We start from the raw sequence: 17,245 nt of genomic DNA, 5'->3' as shown, positions 1-17,245 counted from the left end.
GGCTGTGCTGGGTCTTCGTTGCTGCCCAGGCTTTTCTGTGGTTGTGGCATGCAGGGCTCCTCTCTAGTTGCGAAGAGGGGAGTTACTCTTCCTTGAAGTGTGTGGGCTTCTCACTGCAGTGGCTTCTCTTGTTGCGGAGCACAGGCTCTAGGGCACGCAGGCTTCAGTAGTTGCAGCTCCTGGGCTCAGTAGTTGTGGCTCCTGGGCCCTAGAGCACAGAATCAATAGTTACGGTGCAGGGGGTTAGTTGCTCCGAGGCATGTGGGATCTTCTTGGATCAGGGATTGAACCTGTGTCTCCTGCATTGGCACAAGGATTTTTTTTTTACCCACTGAGCCACCAAGGAAGCCCCAGATGCTGTGTGTGATGCTGTTTTTCTTAGTGAGGAACACACAACCCATTGAGAGCTCACATGAGAGCTCTCTGGAAATGCATGGCGGAAACTGCAAGGAAGCTCTCTTTGATCCCTCCAAAGTCTTAGGCTGCTAGTGGAGGGGGAGTGTGTTCTGATGAATAGATGACAGAGATGAGAATGTGGCAAATACAGTAGGTTTCTGAGAATCTGGGAAATCAAATTCTGTCCTCCTGAGTTAGGAGAGTTTCTGGGTAGCACAGAGGACTAACACCACTAGACAGAAGTTATTATACTTTCCCAGACTTAGATCTGGTAAAAAGGGAAACAGTGACAGACTTTATTTTCTTGGGCTCCAAAATCACTGCATACGGTTACTGCAGCCATGAAATTAAAAGACACTTGCTCCTTGGGAGAAAAGCTATGACAGTTCCTTTTAGTCGCTCAGTCGTGTCTGACTCTTTGTGACCCCATGGACTGCAGCACACCACGTTTCCCTGTCCATCACCAACTCCTGGAGCTTGCTCAAACTCATGTCCATCGAGTCAGTGATGCCATCCAACCCTCTTATCCTCTGTCGTCCCCTTGTCCTCCCACCTTCAATCTTTCCCAGCATCCGGATCTATTCCAACGAGTCAGTTCTTCGAATCAGGTGGCCAAAGCATTAGAATTTCAGCTTCAGCATCAGTCCTTCCAATGAATATTCAGGACTGATCTCCTTTAGGACTGACTGGTTTGATCTCCTTGCAGTCCAAGGGACTCTCAAGAGTCTTCTCCAACACCACGGTTCAAAAGCAATCATTCTTCGGGACTCAGCTTTCCTTATGGTCCAACTCTCGCATCCATACATGACTACTGGAAAAACCACAGCTTTGACTAGATGGACCTTTGTTGGCAAAGTAATGTCTCTGCTTTTTAATACGCTGTCTAGATTGGTCATAGTTTTTCTTCCAAGGAGCAAGCGTCTTTTAATTTTATGACTGCAGTCAGCATCTGCAGTGATTTTGGAATCCAAGAAAATAAAGTCTGTCACTGTTTCCATTGCTTCCCCATCTATTTGCCATGAAGTGATGGGACTGGATGCCATGATATTAGTTTTTTGATTGTTGAGTTTTAAGCCAGCTTTTTCACTCTCCTCTTTCACTTTCATCAAGAGGCTCTTCAGTTCCTTTTCACTCTCTGCCATAAGAGTGGTATCATCTGCATGTCTGAGGCTATTGTTATTTCTCCCAGCAATCATGATTCCAGCTTGTGCTTCATCCAGCCCTGCATTTTGCATGATGTATTCCGCATGTAAATTAAGTAGACAGGGTGACAATATACAGCCTTAAGGTCCTCCTTTCCCAATGTGGAACCAGTCCGTTTTTCCATGTCCCGTTCTAACTGTTGCCTCTTGACCTGCATATAGATTTCTCAGGAGGCAGGTAAAGTGGTCTGGTATTCCCATCTCGTTAAGAATTTTCCAATTTGTTGGGATCCACACAGTCAAAACAAACATAGCATATTAAAAAGCGGAGTCATCACTTTGTCAACAAAGGTCTGTGTAGTCTAAAGCTATGGTTTTTCCAGTAGTCATATACGGATGTGAGTTGGACTATAAAGAAGGCTGAGTGCCGAAGAATTGATGCTTTCAAACTGTGGTGCTAGAGAAGACTCTTGAGAGTCCCTTGGACTGCAAAGAGATCAAATCAGTCAGTCCTAAAAGAAATCAACCTTGAATATTCATTGAAAGGACTGATGATGAAGCTGAAGCTCCAATACTTTGACTACTTGATGCAAAGAGTCGATTTACTGGAAAAGACCCTAATGCTGGGAAAGATTGAAGGCAGGAGGAGAAGGGGATGACAGAGGATGAGATGGTTGGATGGCATCACTGACGCGACGGACAGGAGTTTGAGCAAGCTCCAGGCGTTGATGATAGACAGGGAAGCGTGGTGTGCTGCAGTCCATGGGATCGCAAAGAGTCGGACATGATTGAGCAACTGAACAAGAAAGCATCTGTTAAAACTTACCATTGAGGGTACTTTTAGAGGGAGAAATTTATAAATTTCCATCTTTCTGTGGATATTTTTCTATTTAGATTTTCTGTAACTACTTGGGAATGGGTCCATATTGGTAAAATATATTTTAGTGGAAAACATCTTTATCACCACCTAGACTTCCAAATTAATTGGCATTGAGGTGGCAAATATATACAATGTTTTTCTTGTGTGTGTGTGTAATAAAGTTTTTTTTTTGTAATAAAGTTTTATTAAAGTATAAAGGAGATAGAGAAAGCTTATGACATAAGCATCAGAAGGGGGCAAAAGAGTACCCCCTTTGCTAGTGTTAGCAATGGAGTTATATACTCTCCAATGAATCAAAAGAATGTCTGGAGGTTGTAAAGACCTCACCAGACCTACTCCCATAATTTACATTTTAAGATAACAGAGTTGGCCAGAAGGTTTAATCCAAAGATCGTCCTCAGGCAGGATACATCCTTGTAAAGACCAGACCTACTCCCATAATTTATGTTTTAAGATAACAGAATTAGCCAGAGGGTTTAATCCAAAGACTGTCCTCAGGCAGGATACATTATTGTTATATAATCCTAAGGAATGTAGAGGAAAAAAAGTAAAAAAGTTTGTCCTTTCTTCCTCCTTGAATATCCCAGACCTCTCTCTCCTTGGGGACCCCTAGACTTCTTATCAACCTGCCTAGGAAATGACTCTCTCATTCCCCCCCTTTTCTTTTAGGAGAATTATGTTGCCTAGGGAAAAGGGGCGTCGTTCTCATTCCATAACTGCTTCCGAGCTGACAAGGGGCATTGTCCCTAAACTGGTGAGGCAACATATTCTCCTAATCCTCATAGTGAGGATGTCTGATCCAGGGGCTCCAAGTAATAGTTGGAGGAGGCTGTGGCACTCATAGGAACTCAGACAACTATTTGTAAATTAAAAGCTTTTAGACGGTTAGAAAACCCCATTATACAGTTACAGATGTAAGGCAAAATAGTCATTAAACCAAGTTAAAATCAAAATGAAAAGTCACATTATGTCCATAGTTACATCAGTCCATCTTAAGGTTGTTAGATGTCATCAGTTTAAGAAGAGGTATCACATGCGATTGTTGAAGGTATTTGCAGACTTGGAAAAAGTCCTTTCCTTGAAGTGGAGATGTCCACCATGGGACGCCTTCCACTGATGAAGAGGGGAGTGCTCTGCAGACCCAGCAGTTAGACTGATTGTGGAATGTAGCATAGGAGTGAGCCCAGGACAGGAAGGCATTGTCTTGAGGATCAAACGGCAGACTCAGGATTTCTGGAGTCAGCAGAAGTAGGCTCACATAGATTATCAGGCCCATCTGAAACATACAATGTCAGAGCATAGAAAGTAAAAACATAAAATGACATCACTTAGTTCTGGTCAGGGTGCCACCTCTTGACTCGAGTGTGATGTACCCACGAATGAATCCCTGGCACTTTGACAGCTGTGGGAGAAGAAAGAATAACCTGGTAAGGGCCTTCCCAGAGGGGCTCGAGGGATGGGCCCCCAGACCCCAGTGTTTTTATGAGGACCTCGGTTCCTGGCTCAAACAGAGGCTTGCTGGATTCAGAGGCTGGGTCAGGAGTCATCTCCCGGAGTTTGGTTAATGCCTGTTGAAAAGCTGAGAGCTGAGTTACATAATTAGTTAACTCCAAGGCTTCAGGATCTATAACAATGTCTGTGCGTAAGAAAGGCCTTCCATAAATACATTCAAAGGGGGACAGTCCCTCCTTTTTTGGGGCAGTTCGAGCCCTCATTAAAGCTATGGGTAGGACTTTAATCCAGTTGTCCTTGAGTTTCTTGAGTTAATTTACGCAGATGTCTTTTGATAATGTCATTAGCTTTTTCAACCTTTCCTGAGGATTGGGGTCTCCAGGAACAGTGTAAGTGATACTCTATTCCTAGAGCTTTAGACACCCCCTGAGTTACAGCAGCTTTAAAGGCGGAGCCATTGTCACTCTGAAGGCTCTGTGGCAGCTCAAACCTGGGGATAATTTCATGGATTAAAATCTTTATAACCTCTTTAGCTTGTTCACTACGACAGGGCAACGCCTCAATCCATCCAGTAAACGTATCCACCCAAACTTGTAAGCAAGAATATCCATTAGCTTTTGGCATATGAGTAAAATCAATTTCCCAGTCCTCTCCAGGATACTTTCCCTTTCGTCGTAATCCAGGTTTTGCTAGCTTTTCAGTCTTTGGGTTTTTTTTTTTCTGACAAACCTCACATGTTTGATGATGTTCTTTAGAGTTTTCATTACATTTTTACCTTCAAACAAACGAGAAGCCATCCGGTAAGTACTTTCTACACCCAAATGAAAACTCTGATGTAAACCCTTAAGAATTTTCCACTGAGCATTTTCAGGAATTATTAATCGTCCATCCTCGGACTGTAACCATCCTTTATCAGTAATCTTTGCTCCTCTTTTTTCATATCTTTCTAATTCTTCCTCAGTATATTGTGGTTTTTCTTGTTGCACAGGACCTGTCCAGATCAAAGGCGTCTGTAAGGAGGGGGTTTCGTAAAGTGCCGCTTTTTTGGCTTGAGAGTCAGCTACTTTACTCCCATCCCTGCTGTGCCCCTTGCAATGCATAACCGCTACTTCTTTAGGACAATAGATAGCAATTAAAAGTCTCTCGATCTCTCTGAAATGCTTAATAGGTTCTCCTGTTGCTGTTTTAAACTGTCTTTCTTTCCATATTGCAGCATGAGCATGTAAAGTCAAATAAGCATACTTAGAATCAGTGTAAATATTCACCCGTTGCCCTTTGCTTAACTCTAGAGCTCGGGTCAGAGCCACAAGCTCCGCTAACTGGGCACTGGTTCGCTGGGGGAGAGATTTTGCTTCTAAAACCTGTTCAGCAGTCACCACAGCATAACCTGCTTTACGCTTTCCATCCCGAACAAAAGAACTGCCGTCTGTAAATATTTCCATGTCAGGATTGTCTAATGGGGTATCCATTAGATCCTCCCAAACTGCATAGTTTAAAGTTAGGAATTGGGAACAATCGTGATCAGGTGTTTCATTTTCCTTCTCAGGAAGGAAAGTAGCAGGATTTAAATTTCCACAAACTTTAAGCTTAGTTACTGGTCCTTCTAACAACAGTGACTGATATTTAAGAAGCCTACTGTCTGTCATCCAAATATTAACCTTAGAATTCAAGATTCCACTCACATCATGAGAAGTCAGTACAGTACAGGTTTCGTCCACTATTTTTAAAGCTTCAGGTGCTAATAAAGCCGTGGCCCCAATTACTCTTAAGCAGTGGGGCTACCCACGTGCAATTACATCTAATTCTTTGCTTAGATAAGCAATAGGTTGCTGGTGAGGCCCTCGGGGTTGTGTCAAAACTCCCAAGGCCATACCTTTTCTTTCAGTGACAAGTTAAATTCTGACCCTGTGGGCAAACTCAAAGCCGGAGCTTGCAGGAGAGCAGTCTGAAGAACCTTAAAAGCCTTTTGAGTATCTGGAAGCCAAACCAGTTTGTTGGTTTGGGCTTGCTGAGTTTCAACTATAAGTTTATATAAAGGCCGGGCAAGTTCCCCATAGCCCGGAATCCAAATACGACAGTAACCTGTGATTCCCAAAAATCCTCTCAATTGCCTTAAAGTCATAGGTAGGGGATGGTTTAGGATAGGTTTAATTCTCTCAGGGCCTATGACCCTAGTCCCTTCTGATATGATTAGGCCCAGATATCTAACAGATGGTTGACAAAGTTCAGCCTTTTCTCTTGATGCCTTGTAACCGCAGCCTGCCAGAAAGTTTAAGAAATCTTCTGAGGCTCGTGAACAAGCTTCCTCTGTCTCAGCGCAGAGCAAAATATCATCTACATATTGTAATACTACCGCTTCAGAGCTAAGTTTTGTAGATCTCGTGACAAACTTTGTCCAAATAAGTGAGGACTGTCACGAAATCCCTGGGGCAAAACTGTCCAGGTTAACTGAGAAGCTGGCTGCGTAGGTTCTTCAAAGGCAAATAGAAATTGACTTTCCTCCGCCAAAGGCACTGAATAGAAGGCATCTTTTAAATCAATTACTGAAAAATATTTGGCTCCTTCAGGAATTTCAGGCAATAGAGTATAAGGATTAGGCACCATGGGGTGTAAAGGAACTACAGCCTCATTTATTATTTGTAAATCTTGAACTAGTCTCCATTTACCATCTGATATTTTTATACCCAAAATAGGAGTGTTGCATGGACTGTTACAGGGAACTAATAGTTCCTGCTCCTTTAAATTCTCAATGATGGGTTTTAACCCTTCCTTAACCTCAGGTTTCAGTGGATACTGCTTCTTATGTGGGAATAAGTGCAGGTCTTTGAGCTTGACAGCTACAGGAATAGCATTTTGTGCTCGACCCACAGATTTTCCATCAGCCCATACTCTAGGATTCACATTTTGTTCAACTAAAGGGAGAGAAAGGGAAGGCTCCATATTCATGAAAACAGAGGCATGGACCTTGCTCAGTATATCCCTCCCCAAAAGGGGTGAGGGTGATTCTGGCACGATAAGAAACTTGTGTGAAAATAGCACAGAATCCCAGTTGCATGATAGAGAATAACTGAAGTAATACCTTTTGGCTCGTCCAGACAGTCCCATTACGGAAGCGGATCGGGAAGAAAGTGGGCCAGGGGCTTCAGTAAGCACGGAGTAAGTTGCCCCAGTATCTAAAAGGAAATTGACGGATTGGCCTCCCACTGTTATTAATACCCGGGGTTCCTCAGGTGTAATTAGGATGGGAGCTTGTGTGGGGACCCCCGGGCACCTTCAGTCCTGATTGTCTTGAGAGTCAGACCCCTGAGACCTACGCCTCTGGGGGCAGTCTCTCCTCCAGTGTGGTCCCTTGCAGACCAGACATGGAGCCGGGGGCGGCTTAGATGCCTGAGGGCAATCCCGCTTGAGATGCCCCTCCTTTCCACAGCAATAGCAAGCCCATCCCTTTTCACCTGGGTCCCTCTGGGCATTTTTCTCAGGCTGTTTAAGAATGGTTTTCATAGCCATTGCGAGGGCTTCCGCCTTTTCCTTCATCTTTCTCTGCCTTTCTTTCTTTTCCTCATATTCCCTACCATAATAGACTGTCTGAGCCAGTTGTAACAGATTATCTAAAGACTGATTTGGTCCATGCGCCCGTTTTGATAACTTACGGCGAATATTTGGAGTGAGAAATCTATCCTTTAAGATCACTTTTCCCTCTTCACTTTCAGGATCAATCTCAGTGAATCTGCGAAGGGCTTCTCTCAGTCTGTCTAGGAATTTACCAGGAGCTTCCTTCTCCTCCTGTTCTATGTCTGCCAGTTTGCCATAGTTTAAAGGCTTAGAACGCGCCTGTCTGAGTCCTTCAAGAATACATCTGACAAAATGACTCTGATCCCATCTTCCTTTAGCAGTGTTATAGTCCCAGTCTGGTTCTGTAGTTGGGACCGCCTGACTCCCAGTGGGGAGGGCAGTTATCTCATCTTCCCTCTTTCCCACTGATTCATTACCAAGCCATTCATCTCCATAAGCAACCGCTTTTCCCAAAACTCGAGCTTTTGAGTCAGGAGTCAACGTTTGTCCCAAGATATACATCACATCCTTCCAAGTGAGGTCATAATGCAGAGTAACACCTTTAAAAGCTCTAATATATTTTTCTGGGTCCTCTAAATAGTCTCCCAGGTCCTCTTTAATTCTTTGTATCTCTTGATAAGAAAAAGGCTTATTAACTCTCATAGACTGATAATTTCTCCCGGTGGGTACTTCGTGAAGAGGCAACAGCATGAGTGGCTGTCCCTCAGTCTCTCTGGCTGCTCTGGACATATCCCAGGGGTAGATTGGAGAAACCTGCTTTTCTTTATCTCTTTGCCTCCTGTCCTCCATCTCATCTCTTACTTCGATGGTCTGAGTTTCTACTGAAACCAGAGTAGTTTGAAGTCGTACTGAGACAGGAGTTGTTTGGACCTCTACATGAGCAGTTCGAATCTCAATTTGGGTTCCCACTGAGACCGAGGCAGTTTGAGTCTCAGTTTGTGTTTCCACTGAGACCAAAGCAGTTTGAGTCTCAGTTTGTGTTTCTACTGAGACCAAAGCAGTTTGAACCTCATCTTGGAGACCCGGATACGGGGGCAAAGTAGGAGGACAGGGGGGAGCGGAAGGTTTCACACCCAAATCTACACCCTTAGGACATAAGTCTGGCATATTTCGCAGAGAGAAAAAGGGCAACACATACGCTACTTCTACCCATTTCCCTTGCTTTTTACAGAACCGGTCTAATTGTAAAACAGTGTTATACTTAAGAGACCCTCCAACTGGCCACCGTTCGCCGTCCTCCAGTGGGTACCGCGGCCATGCAGTATCACATAGGAAGACCAGGTGTGTCTTCTTTAAGCCCTGGGGATCAAATCTATCCCAGTTTTTCAGGATACAGTTCAAAGGAGTGAGGCTGGAATTGTTAGCTCCCATCTGTAAGAGAGAAAAAAAGCGACCAGCGCCAATTTTTTTCTACCGGAGGCGTCCCTGCCTGCTCTAGATGGGGGTGTAGACAGACGTTACACCAAAAGCTTTTCCTTCCTGGTCGGACTTAGTCTGTCTCCTACCGACGCAGGCGTCACACTCATCCCTCCCGGTTCCACCACCGAGACGGGGTGGGGATGCACCAGGGGTAGACCTGACGGCATCCCTGACTGATGTTCAGCTCTTCACCTCGCTTGCCTCTGATGCCACCCGGGGTGCAATCAGAGTAACCTTCCGGAATGCCTCCCAAGCTAAGACCTTTGGGGGAAACATTAGTCACCTGAGTGCCCGTGCACGACCCTGAGTATATTCGTGACTGCAATAAGACCAATATGAACATAAAACTGAGATGCTCCTTCCAAGCGTCACCACACCAGTATAAGAGCCTCCTCTGGTCCACTAAGAGCCAGTGTTACCAAAGGGAAAAAAAAAAAACATTGCAGTTCCAATCCGAGTAACCTTTAACCTCAGAGATGCTCTGGGAGTTAGAGCTCCATCTAGCTTCCGAACTTTCCGTGCCTAGTGAGGCTAGGCGCTTCCTGACCACCAATCCCAGTTTGAGGCCTATGCCACAGTACACATTAGCAACATAGATCACAAGTCCCTTGAAAGTCTATGATCCGATAGACTAGGTTAGTACTTCTAATTCCCAAGGAGTTATGAAATGGTCAAAGAGACTGAAAAATCTGACTGAGAAAGGAGAGTTCGGTCCACACACTTTGCCCGTTTCTGGTCGGTTCCCGAAGGAGACATTGGTTGCCTCTTGGCATTGGCAGGTCGGTATAAGCCCCCGACAGGCTTCTGCCATAAGCCTTATGAGGTCGCCGAGGAACCGCAGAGCAGGGCTCCTCACTGCTTCGCGCAGGGCGTATCATTCATTCACACAAGCACACCGCAGAGTTAGTAAAGAACAGCGGAAAACGTTTTCGCTAGGAGAACGAAGAACTAGAGCTCCAAGCATCCTTACCTTGTCCTGAAGGATCCCGGACGAGCCCCCAAGATGAAAGGTTCTTGCTGAACGATAAGATGCGGGATTCTTGGCCTCCGGAGGAGACGAATTCAATCCGGGGCCAGAGACGAGGCTGGATCGCTCAGAGCTTTTGTGTAATAAAGTTTTATTAAAGTATAAAGGAGATAGAGAAAGCTTCTGACATAGGCATCAGAAGGGGGCAAAAGAGTACCCCCCTCCAAGTCTTTAGCTGTATGTTATATAGTCACTCACAGTCTGTTAATGAAAAGAAAGGAATGTCATAAAATTTAGAATGGCACCAGATAATTCATCCCTGGCCATAAAACGATTGACTTGAATCTTGTAGAAGGGCAGAATACCAACAAATAGTTCCGTTTACATAGATTAGGGGAAGGATACCTGAGTAAGTAAGTTAGGCCGTTTGGCGGAACCAACTTGAAGATGGAGTCTGGGGTACATTAACATAGCTTAAGACAACATTCCCATAAGAAAAAGAAATGTATTGGTTAACTCAAGGTTTGAGAGTACTTAGCTTTAGGTGAGACCAGGTGTCATGGCAACACAGCATGTTAAGAGAAACCTTCTTTTAAATTTGTATAGAGAAGGAAAAACATATCGCTGGTTTTTTCCTCCTGCCGCTTAAGAGAGATAAAAATGTCTGGCACTTGCAGCCTCTTTCCTCCATTTGGAGACCCCTGGCCTTCCTGCCTGTTACCCTTTCCCCTGAGATGTAAGGAGAATGGAGACAGCCATACACCCAGGTATGTGTCTGTGGATGAAGCAGATAACTCAGGTAAGAGGGACAAGCATTGAGGAGGAATTCATACTTTGTCGTGTGGTTTGAGAAGATCTGCTTCAGTGGAGATGATTTTGGAATAGCCTAGGTTTATTTCTGTCACTGTCATAGAGCGTCATCTCCTGACCCATTCCTGATTCTTTTTATCATTTGTGTATTTTTCTCCAGTGATTAATTTTCACATTCACAGTTAGAACCAAAATACTTGTCTTGGCCTGGAACAACCTGCATAACCTAATAACTCGTCCATTTTGGGAAGGCTTTAGAAAATCTGCATATTTCTGAGTAACTATGTTAAGCCCTTTTAAAAGTGCTGATTCTGTCCCTAGTCAGAAGTGTGTGGGTGGAGCTCTGAAAAAATTGCCAAACGTGTAGGAATACTGAGGACAGATGTTTTTTGTTTTCTACCATATAATTTCCAGTGCACTGGAAACTACACATATGACCTTAGAAATATCATACTCAAATTCTTTCTTCACTGCATAAGACACCTCACTAAAATGAGAAAATGCAAATCTGAATTTTATGTTACAGTTTCTCTTTATATGAACTAACATGAAATGTGTTAAGTATCTTTGTCCCAATTCATTAATGCTAAAATGCTTTAATATATTTATTTAACTCACAGGGTTTTTAAACAAGTTATTGACGTGGTGTTATAGCCACGCTTTCCGGGAAACAGACTCACTCAGAAGGACAATGCAGATAGTGGAGTGCAGTTTATTACGCCGGCGGGCCCAAGGCAGAGTCTCCTCTTAGCCAAGGACCCCGTCCAGCATTTGTGAAAATCTTTTATACCCCATGTGTACGTGTCTAAACCCACCACCTACCCCATGTGTACGTGTCTAAACCCACCGCCTACCCCATGTGTACGTGTCCAAACAGTCAATAGTCAATAAGCCCGCATTTACATTCCAACCAGTTAATAATCGATAAGCCTGTGATTACATCCTGATAGATACGAAAAAAAGTTTATGACCTGTCTGGAGACAGGGGTGATTACGGTATGCTTCCTCTTAGGCAATGAGTAGCCTGGATGTGATCTTCAATATTCCCCTGTCTGGAGGGGGTCTTATCCTTCCATTGTCGTCCCCACAGGCACTAAGCAGAGAGTTCAGAGTCCGCTGGAGAGGCAGCCGAGCACGGCCAGCACGGACAGGCCTGAGATGGAGTCCAGGCCCTATGAATTCCTTCTTCAGTGGGAGTTTAGAACATTTCCCACAGTGCTTTTTTCTGATTGTTCTTCACTATTAAGCTTATAGATTATTTAGAGAAATCTTTTTTTCTTTCTTTTTTTAAAATTTATTTTATTTATTTTTTTTATTAGTTGGAGGCTAATTACTTCACAACATTTCAGTGGGTTTTGTCATACATTGATATGAATCAGCCATAGATTTACACGTATTCCCCATCCCGATCCCCCCTCCCACCTCCCTCTCCACCCGATTCCTCTGGGTCTTCCCAGTGCACCAGGCCCGAGCACTTGTCTCATGCATCCCACCTGGGCTGGTGATCTGTTTCACCATAGATAATATACATGCTGTTCTTTCGAAACATCCCACCCTCACCTTCTCCCACAGAGTTCAAAAGTCTGTTCTGTACTTCTGTGTCTCTTTTTCTGTTTTGCATATGGGGTTATCGTTACCATCTTTCTAAATTCCATATATATGTGTTAGTATGCTGTAATGTTCTTTATCTTTCTGGCTTACTTCACTTTGTATAATGGGCTGCAGTTTCATCCATCTCATTAGAACTGATTCAAATGAATTCTTTTTAACGGCTGAGTAATATTCCATGGTGTATATGTACCACAGCTTCCTTATCCATTCATCTGCTGATGGGCATCTAGGTTGCTTCCATGTCCTGGCTATTATAAACAGTGCTGCGATGAACATTGGGGTGCACGTGTCTCTTTCAGATCTGGTTTCCTCAGTGTGTATGCCCAGAAGTGGGATTGCTGGGTCATATGGCAGTTCTATTTCCAGTTTTTTAAGAAATCTCCACACTGTTTTCCATAGTGGCTGTACTAGTTTGCATTCCCACCAACAGTGTAAGAGGGTTCCCTTTTCTCCACACCCTCTCCAGCATTTATTGCTTGTAGACTTTTGGATAGCAGCCATCCTGACTGGCGTGTAATGGTACCTCATTGTGGTTTTGATTTGCATTTCTCTAATAATGAGTGATGTTGAGCATCTTTTCATGTGTTTGTTAGCCATCTGTATGTCTTCTTTGGAGAAATGTCTGTTTAGTTCTTTGGCCATTTTTTGATTGGGTCATTTATTTTTCTGGAATTGAGCTTCAGGAGTTGCTTGTATATTTTTGAGATTAATCCTTTGTCTGTTGCTTCATTTGCTATTATTTTCTCCCAATCTGAGGGCTGTCTTTTCACCTTACTTATAGTTTCCTTTGTAGTGCAAAAGCTTTTAAGTTTCATTAGGTCCCATTTGTTTAGTTTTGCTTTTATTTCCAATATTCTGGGAGGTGGGTCATAGAGGATCTTGCTGTGATTTATGTCGGAGAGTGTTTTGCCTATGTTCTCCTCTAGGAGTTTTATAGTTTCTGGTCTTACATTTAGATCTTTAATCCATTTTGAGTTTATTTTTGTGTATGGTGTTAGAAAGTGTTCTAGTTTCATTCTTTTACAAGTGGTTGACCAGTTTTCCCAGCACCACTTGTTAAAGAGGTTGTCTTTTTTCCATTGTATATCCTTGCCTCCTTTGTCAAAGATAAGGTGTCCATAGGTTCGTGGATTTATCTCTGGGATTTCTATTCTGTTCCATTGATCTATATTTCTGTCTTTGTGCCAGTACCATACTGTCTTGATGACTGTGTTTCACTTCTTCTTTTCCTATCTGGATTCCTTTTACTTCTTTTTCTGCTCTGATTGCTGTGGCCAAAACTTCCAACACTATGTTGAATAGTAGTGGTGAGAGTGGGCACCCTTGTCTTGTTCCTGATTTCAGGGGAAATGCTTTCAATTTTTCACCATTGAGGGTGATGCTTGCTGTGGGTTTGTCATATATAGCTTTTATTATGTTGAGGTATGTTCCTTCTATTCCTGCTTTTTGGAGAGTTTTAATCATAAATGAGTGTTGAATTTTGTCAAAGGCTTTCTCTGCATCTATTGAGATAATCATATGGTTTTTATCTTTCAATTTGTTAATGTGGTGTATTACATTGATTGATTTGCGGATATTAAAGAATCCTTGCATTCCTGGGATAAAGCCCACTTGGTCATGGTGTATGATTTTTTTAATATGTTGTTGGATTCTGTTTGCTAGAATTTTGTTAAGGATTTTTGCATCTATGTTCATCAGTGATATTGGCCTGTAGTTTTCTTTTTTTGTGGCATCTTTGTCTGGTTTTGGAATTAGGGTGATGGTGGCCTCATAGAATGAGTTTGGAAGTTTACCTTCTTCTGCAATTTTCTGGAAGAGTTTGAGTAAGATAGGTGTTAGCTCTTCTCTAAATTTTTGGTAGAATTCAGCTGTGAAGCCATCTGGTCCTGGGCTTTTGTTTGCTGGAAGATTTTTGATTACAGTTTCGATTTCCTTGCTTGTGATGGGTCTGTTAAGATCTTCTATTTCTTCCTGGTTCAGTTTTGGAAAGTTATACTTTTCTAAGAATTTGTCCATTTCATCCAAGTTGTTCATTTTATTGGCATAGAGCTGCTGGTAGTAGTCTCTTATGATCCTTTGTATTTCAGTGTTGTCTGTTGTGATCTCTCCATTTTCATTTCTAATTTTGTTAATTTGGTTCTTCTCTCTTTGTTTCTTTTTTTTTTTCTTCTTTTTTTATTTTTTTACTCCTTGTCTCTTTTAAATACAAAAGTGAACTTATAATGGAAGTATTCTCCCAAAGAATACACACGTGTGGCCTGTAAATACATAAAACTTACGGCACAGCATTTGTGTGTGTGAAGAAGTCATCATAACCAAATAAACATCATGGTCGTTGTCTTGACAACCTTTATTATAGAACCTTTTTAAAGTGTTTAACAGAAAATCTTACCCATATTTTTCAATGTTCTGTTTGCAAAGTACAGGTAAAGGTATTGATTAAACCACACTAGACTACTATTATGCTTACTTTTCCCTAATAAAGAATCTAAAGCTGGAGAAAACAGGCAACTCTTCAATAAAAGATATTTCTCCTGTTGATTAAACTTTTATCCGGAAAAAAACCCCCCACAAACTTCAGGACTTTTCCATCCCTATAGATCTATATAACTGCAACTAACTCGATTAAATTATTATAACTACAACTTGTCCTTATTTCCTCATCCATCAGGCAAAAAAAAAAGGCTGTTGCAAGTTTCACTACTTTTATAATACTTTTTATTTGCTTGAGGGGTAAAGTAAAATTCTGGATACCTAGAGAGATGTTTTCAAAAGAAAAAAAGTAAAGTAAACGGAAGTCTTGAAAGGGATACGCCTCACTGCTAAAGAATATAATACTTAAGGCAACTTTGAAAACCCAGTTTAACTCCCAGGGGAAGACGATTCGTCTTCTTTACTAAGACCTCACTGGTCTAACAGCGAGCATCTTCTAAGGCTGACCTGCCTTGCAACTTCCTAATTCCCTCCCTACGGCCCTTGAGAACAGGCTCAATGCCCTTCTCCGCGGCTCACGTTTTTCTTTAATTGCCCAACAGTCTGGTTTGTCCGGGAAGTGCCCGAAAAACTGGAGGTCAGAACCACGCTGCTGTCTTGACCATCTCTTTTACGGAACCGCCTCCTACGGCCACTAAAGACACCGCGGGGCCCCAGCCCGACGCCACTCTCCCGGCTCCGAGATGTAAACACTGCCCTTCTCTTCCCCGCCGGCTCCCGACTTCCCTCTCCCGACCCCGGCTTTGCGGGAGCTCAGTGCAAAGGGGAGACCACATACCCTCCGAAGTGAGGCGAGAAAAGGGCTTAAGCAACTCCGCGAAGCTAAGGTGATTGAGACGAGTAAGCCGCTCGGCTCCGTCGCTACACAGCGCGGCCACACAGGGGACGAAGGAGTCCGGGATGAGCTCCTGCACTGATTGTACACACTGGGCCATCACCGCGGCAGAGGCAGCGGCGGCGTCCGCCCTCCGGCCCACCCTCGGAGGCTGATCCTGCGGCTGCAGCAGCTACCGCCGCCGCCCGCCGGCCTGGCCCGGCCGGGCGGGGCCGGGCGCTGAAGCCTTGAGACCAATAGAACGAACAGACGCTGCCGCCTTGGCTCCCGGAGCACCCGCCACCGACCCCTCCCCGTCACCGCCGCTCCTCAGAGCTCGCCCCTGCGTCCTCGCATTCCACCCTGATAGGTGGAGAGGCCGGCAGTCGCCAGTTAGTCCTCTCGACAGCAAAGCCTTGGTCACTGCCAGACTGGGACCGCCATATTGAGGCCGAACCCTGACCCACCGGCGTACTTATCCCGGCAGCCCCCCTCTCTTTGTTTCTTAATGAGTCTTGCTAATGGTTTGTCAATTTTGTTTATTTTTTCAAAAAAACAGCTTTTAGCTTTGTTGATTTTTGCTATGGTCTCTTTAGTTTCTTTTGCATTTATTTCTGCCCTAATTTTTAAGATTTCTTTCCTTCTGCTAACCCTGGGGTTCTTCATTTCTTCCTTCTCTAATTGCTTTAGGTGTAGAGTTAGGTTATTTATTTGGCTTTTTTCTTGTTTCTTGAGGTAAGCCTGTAATGCTATGAACCTTCCCCTTAGCACTGCTTTTACAGTGTCCCATAGGTTTTGGATTGTTGTGTTTTCATTTTCATTCATTTCTATACATATTTTGATTTCTTTTTTGATTTCTTCTATGATTTGTTGGTTATTCAGAAGCGTGTTATTTAGCCTCCATATGTTTGAATTTTTAACAATTTTTTTTCCTGTAATTGAGATATAATCTTACTGCACTGTGGTCAGAAAAGATGACTGGAATGATTTCAATGTTTTTGAATTTTCCAAGACCAGAGTTATGGCCCAGGATGTGATCTATTCTGGAGAAGGTTCCGCGTGCACTTGAGAAAAAGGTGAAGTTGATTGTTTTGGGGTGAAATGTCCTATAGATATCAATTAGGTCTAGCTGGTCCATTGTGTCATTTAAGGTTTGTGTTTCCTTATTAATTTTCTGTTTAGTTGATCTACCCATAGTTGTGAGTGGGGTATTAAAGTCTCCCACTATTATTGTGTTACTATTAATTTCCTCTTTCATACTCGTTAGCGTTTGTCGTACATATTGTGGTGCTCCTATGTTGGGTGCATATATATTTATAATTGTTATATCTTCTTCTTGGGTTGATCCTTTGATCATTATGTAGTGTCCTTCTTTGTCTCTTTTCACATCCTTTATTTGAAAGTCTATTTTATCTGATATGAGTATTGCGATTCCTGCTTTCTTTTGGTCTCCGTTTGTGTGAAATATTTTTTTCCAGCCCTTCACTTTTAGTCTGTATGTGTCTCTTGTTTTGAGGTGGGTCTCTTGTAGACAGCATATATAGGGGTCTTGTTTTTGTATCCATTCAGCCAATCTTTGTCTTTTGGTTGGGGCATTCAACCCGTTTACATTTAAGGTAATTATTGATAGGTGTGGTCCCGCTGCCATTTACTTTGTTGTTTTGGGTTTACGTTTATACAACCTTTCT

The 17,245-nt window shown here is 43.1% G+C and overlaps 1 protein-coding gene across 1 annotated transcript in view; it reads right to left on the bottom strand.

Moving 5' to 3' along the window:
• LOC122420438 (zinc finger protein 501-like) overlaps window positions 1–15,678 on the bottom strand; it is a 30,575-nt gene extending 14,897 nt beyond the window's left edge. The window contains 1 exon segment of the mRNA XM_043435576.1: window positions 15,522–15,678. Within this exon segment, the coding sequence (XP_043291511.1) occupies window positions 15,522–15,678 (157 nt within the window).
• Between the last annotated feature and the right edge of the window lie 1,567 nt (window positions 15,679–17,245).

Source organism: Cervus canadensis, chromosome 18 (genome assembly GCF_019320065.1).
Source record: "Cervus canadensis isolate Bull #8, Minnesota chromosome 18, ASM1932006v1, whole genome shotgun sequence".
Taxonomy (NCBI): Eukaryota; Metazoa; Chordata; class Mammalia; order Artiodactyla; family Cervidae; genus Cervus; species Cervus canadensis.
This window is presented reverse-complemented; position numbering and strand designations above follow the sequence as displayed.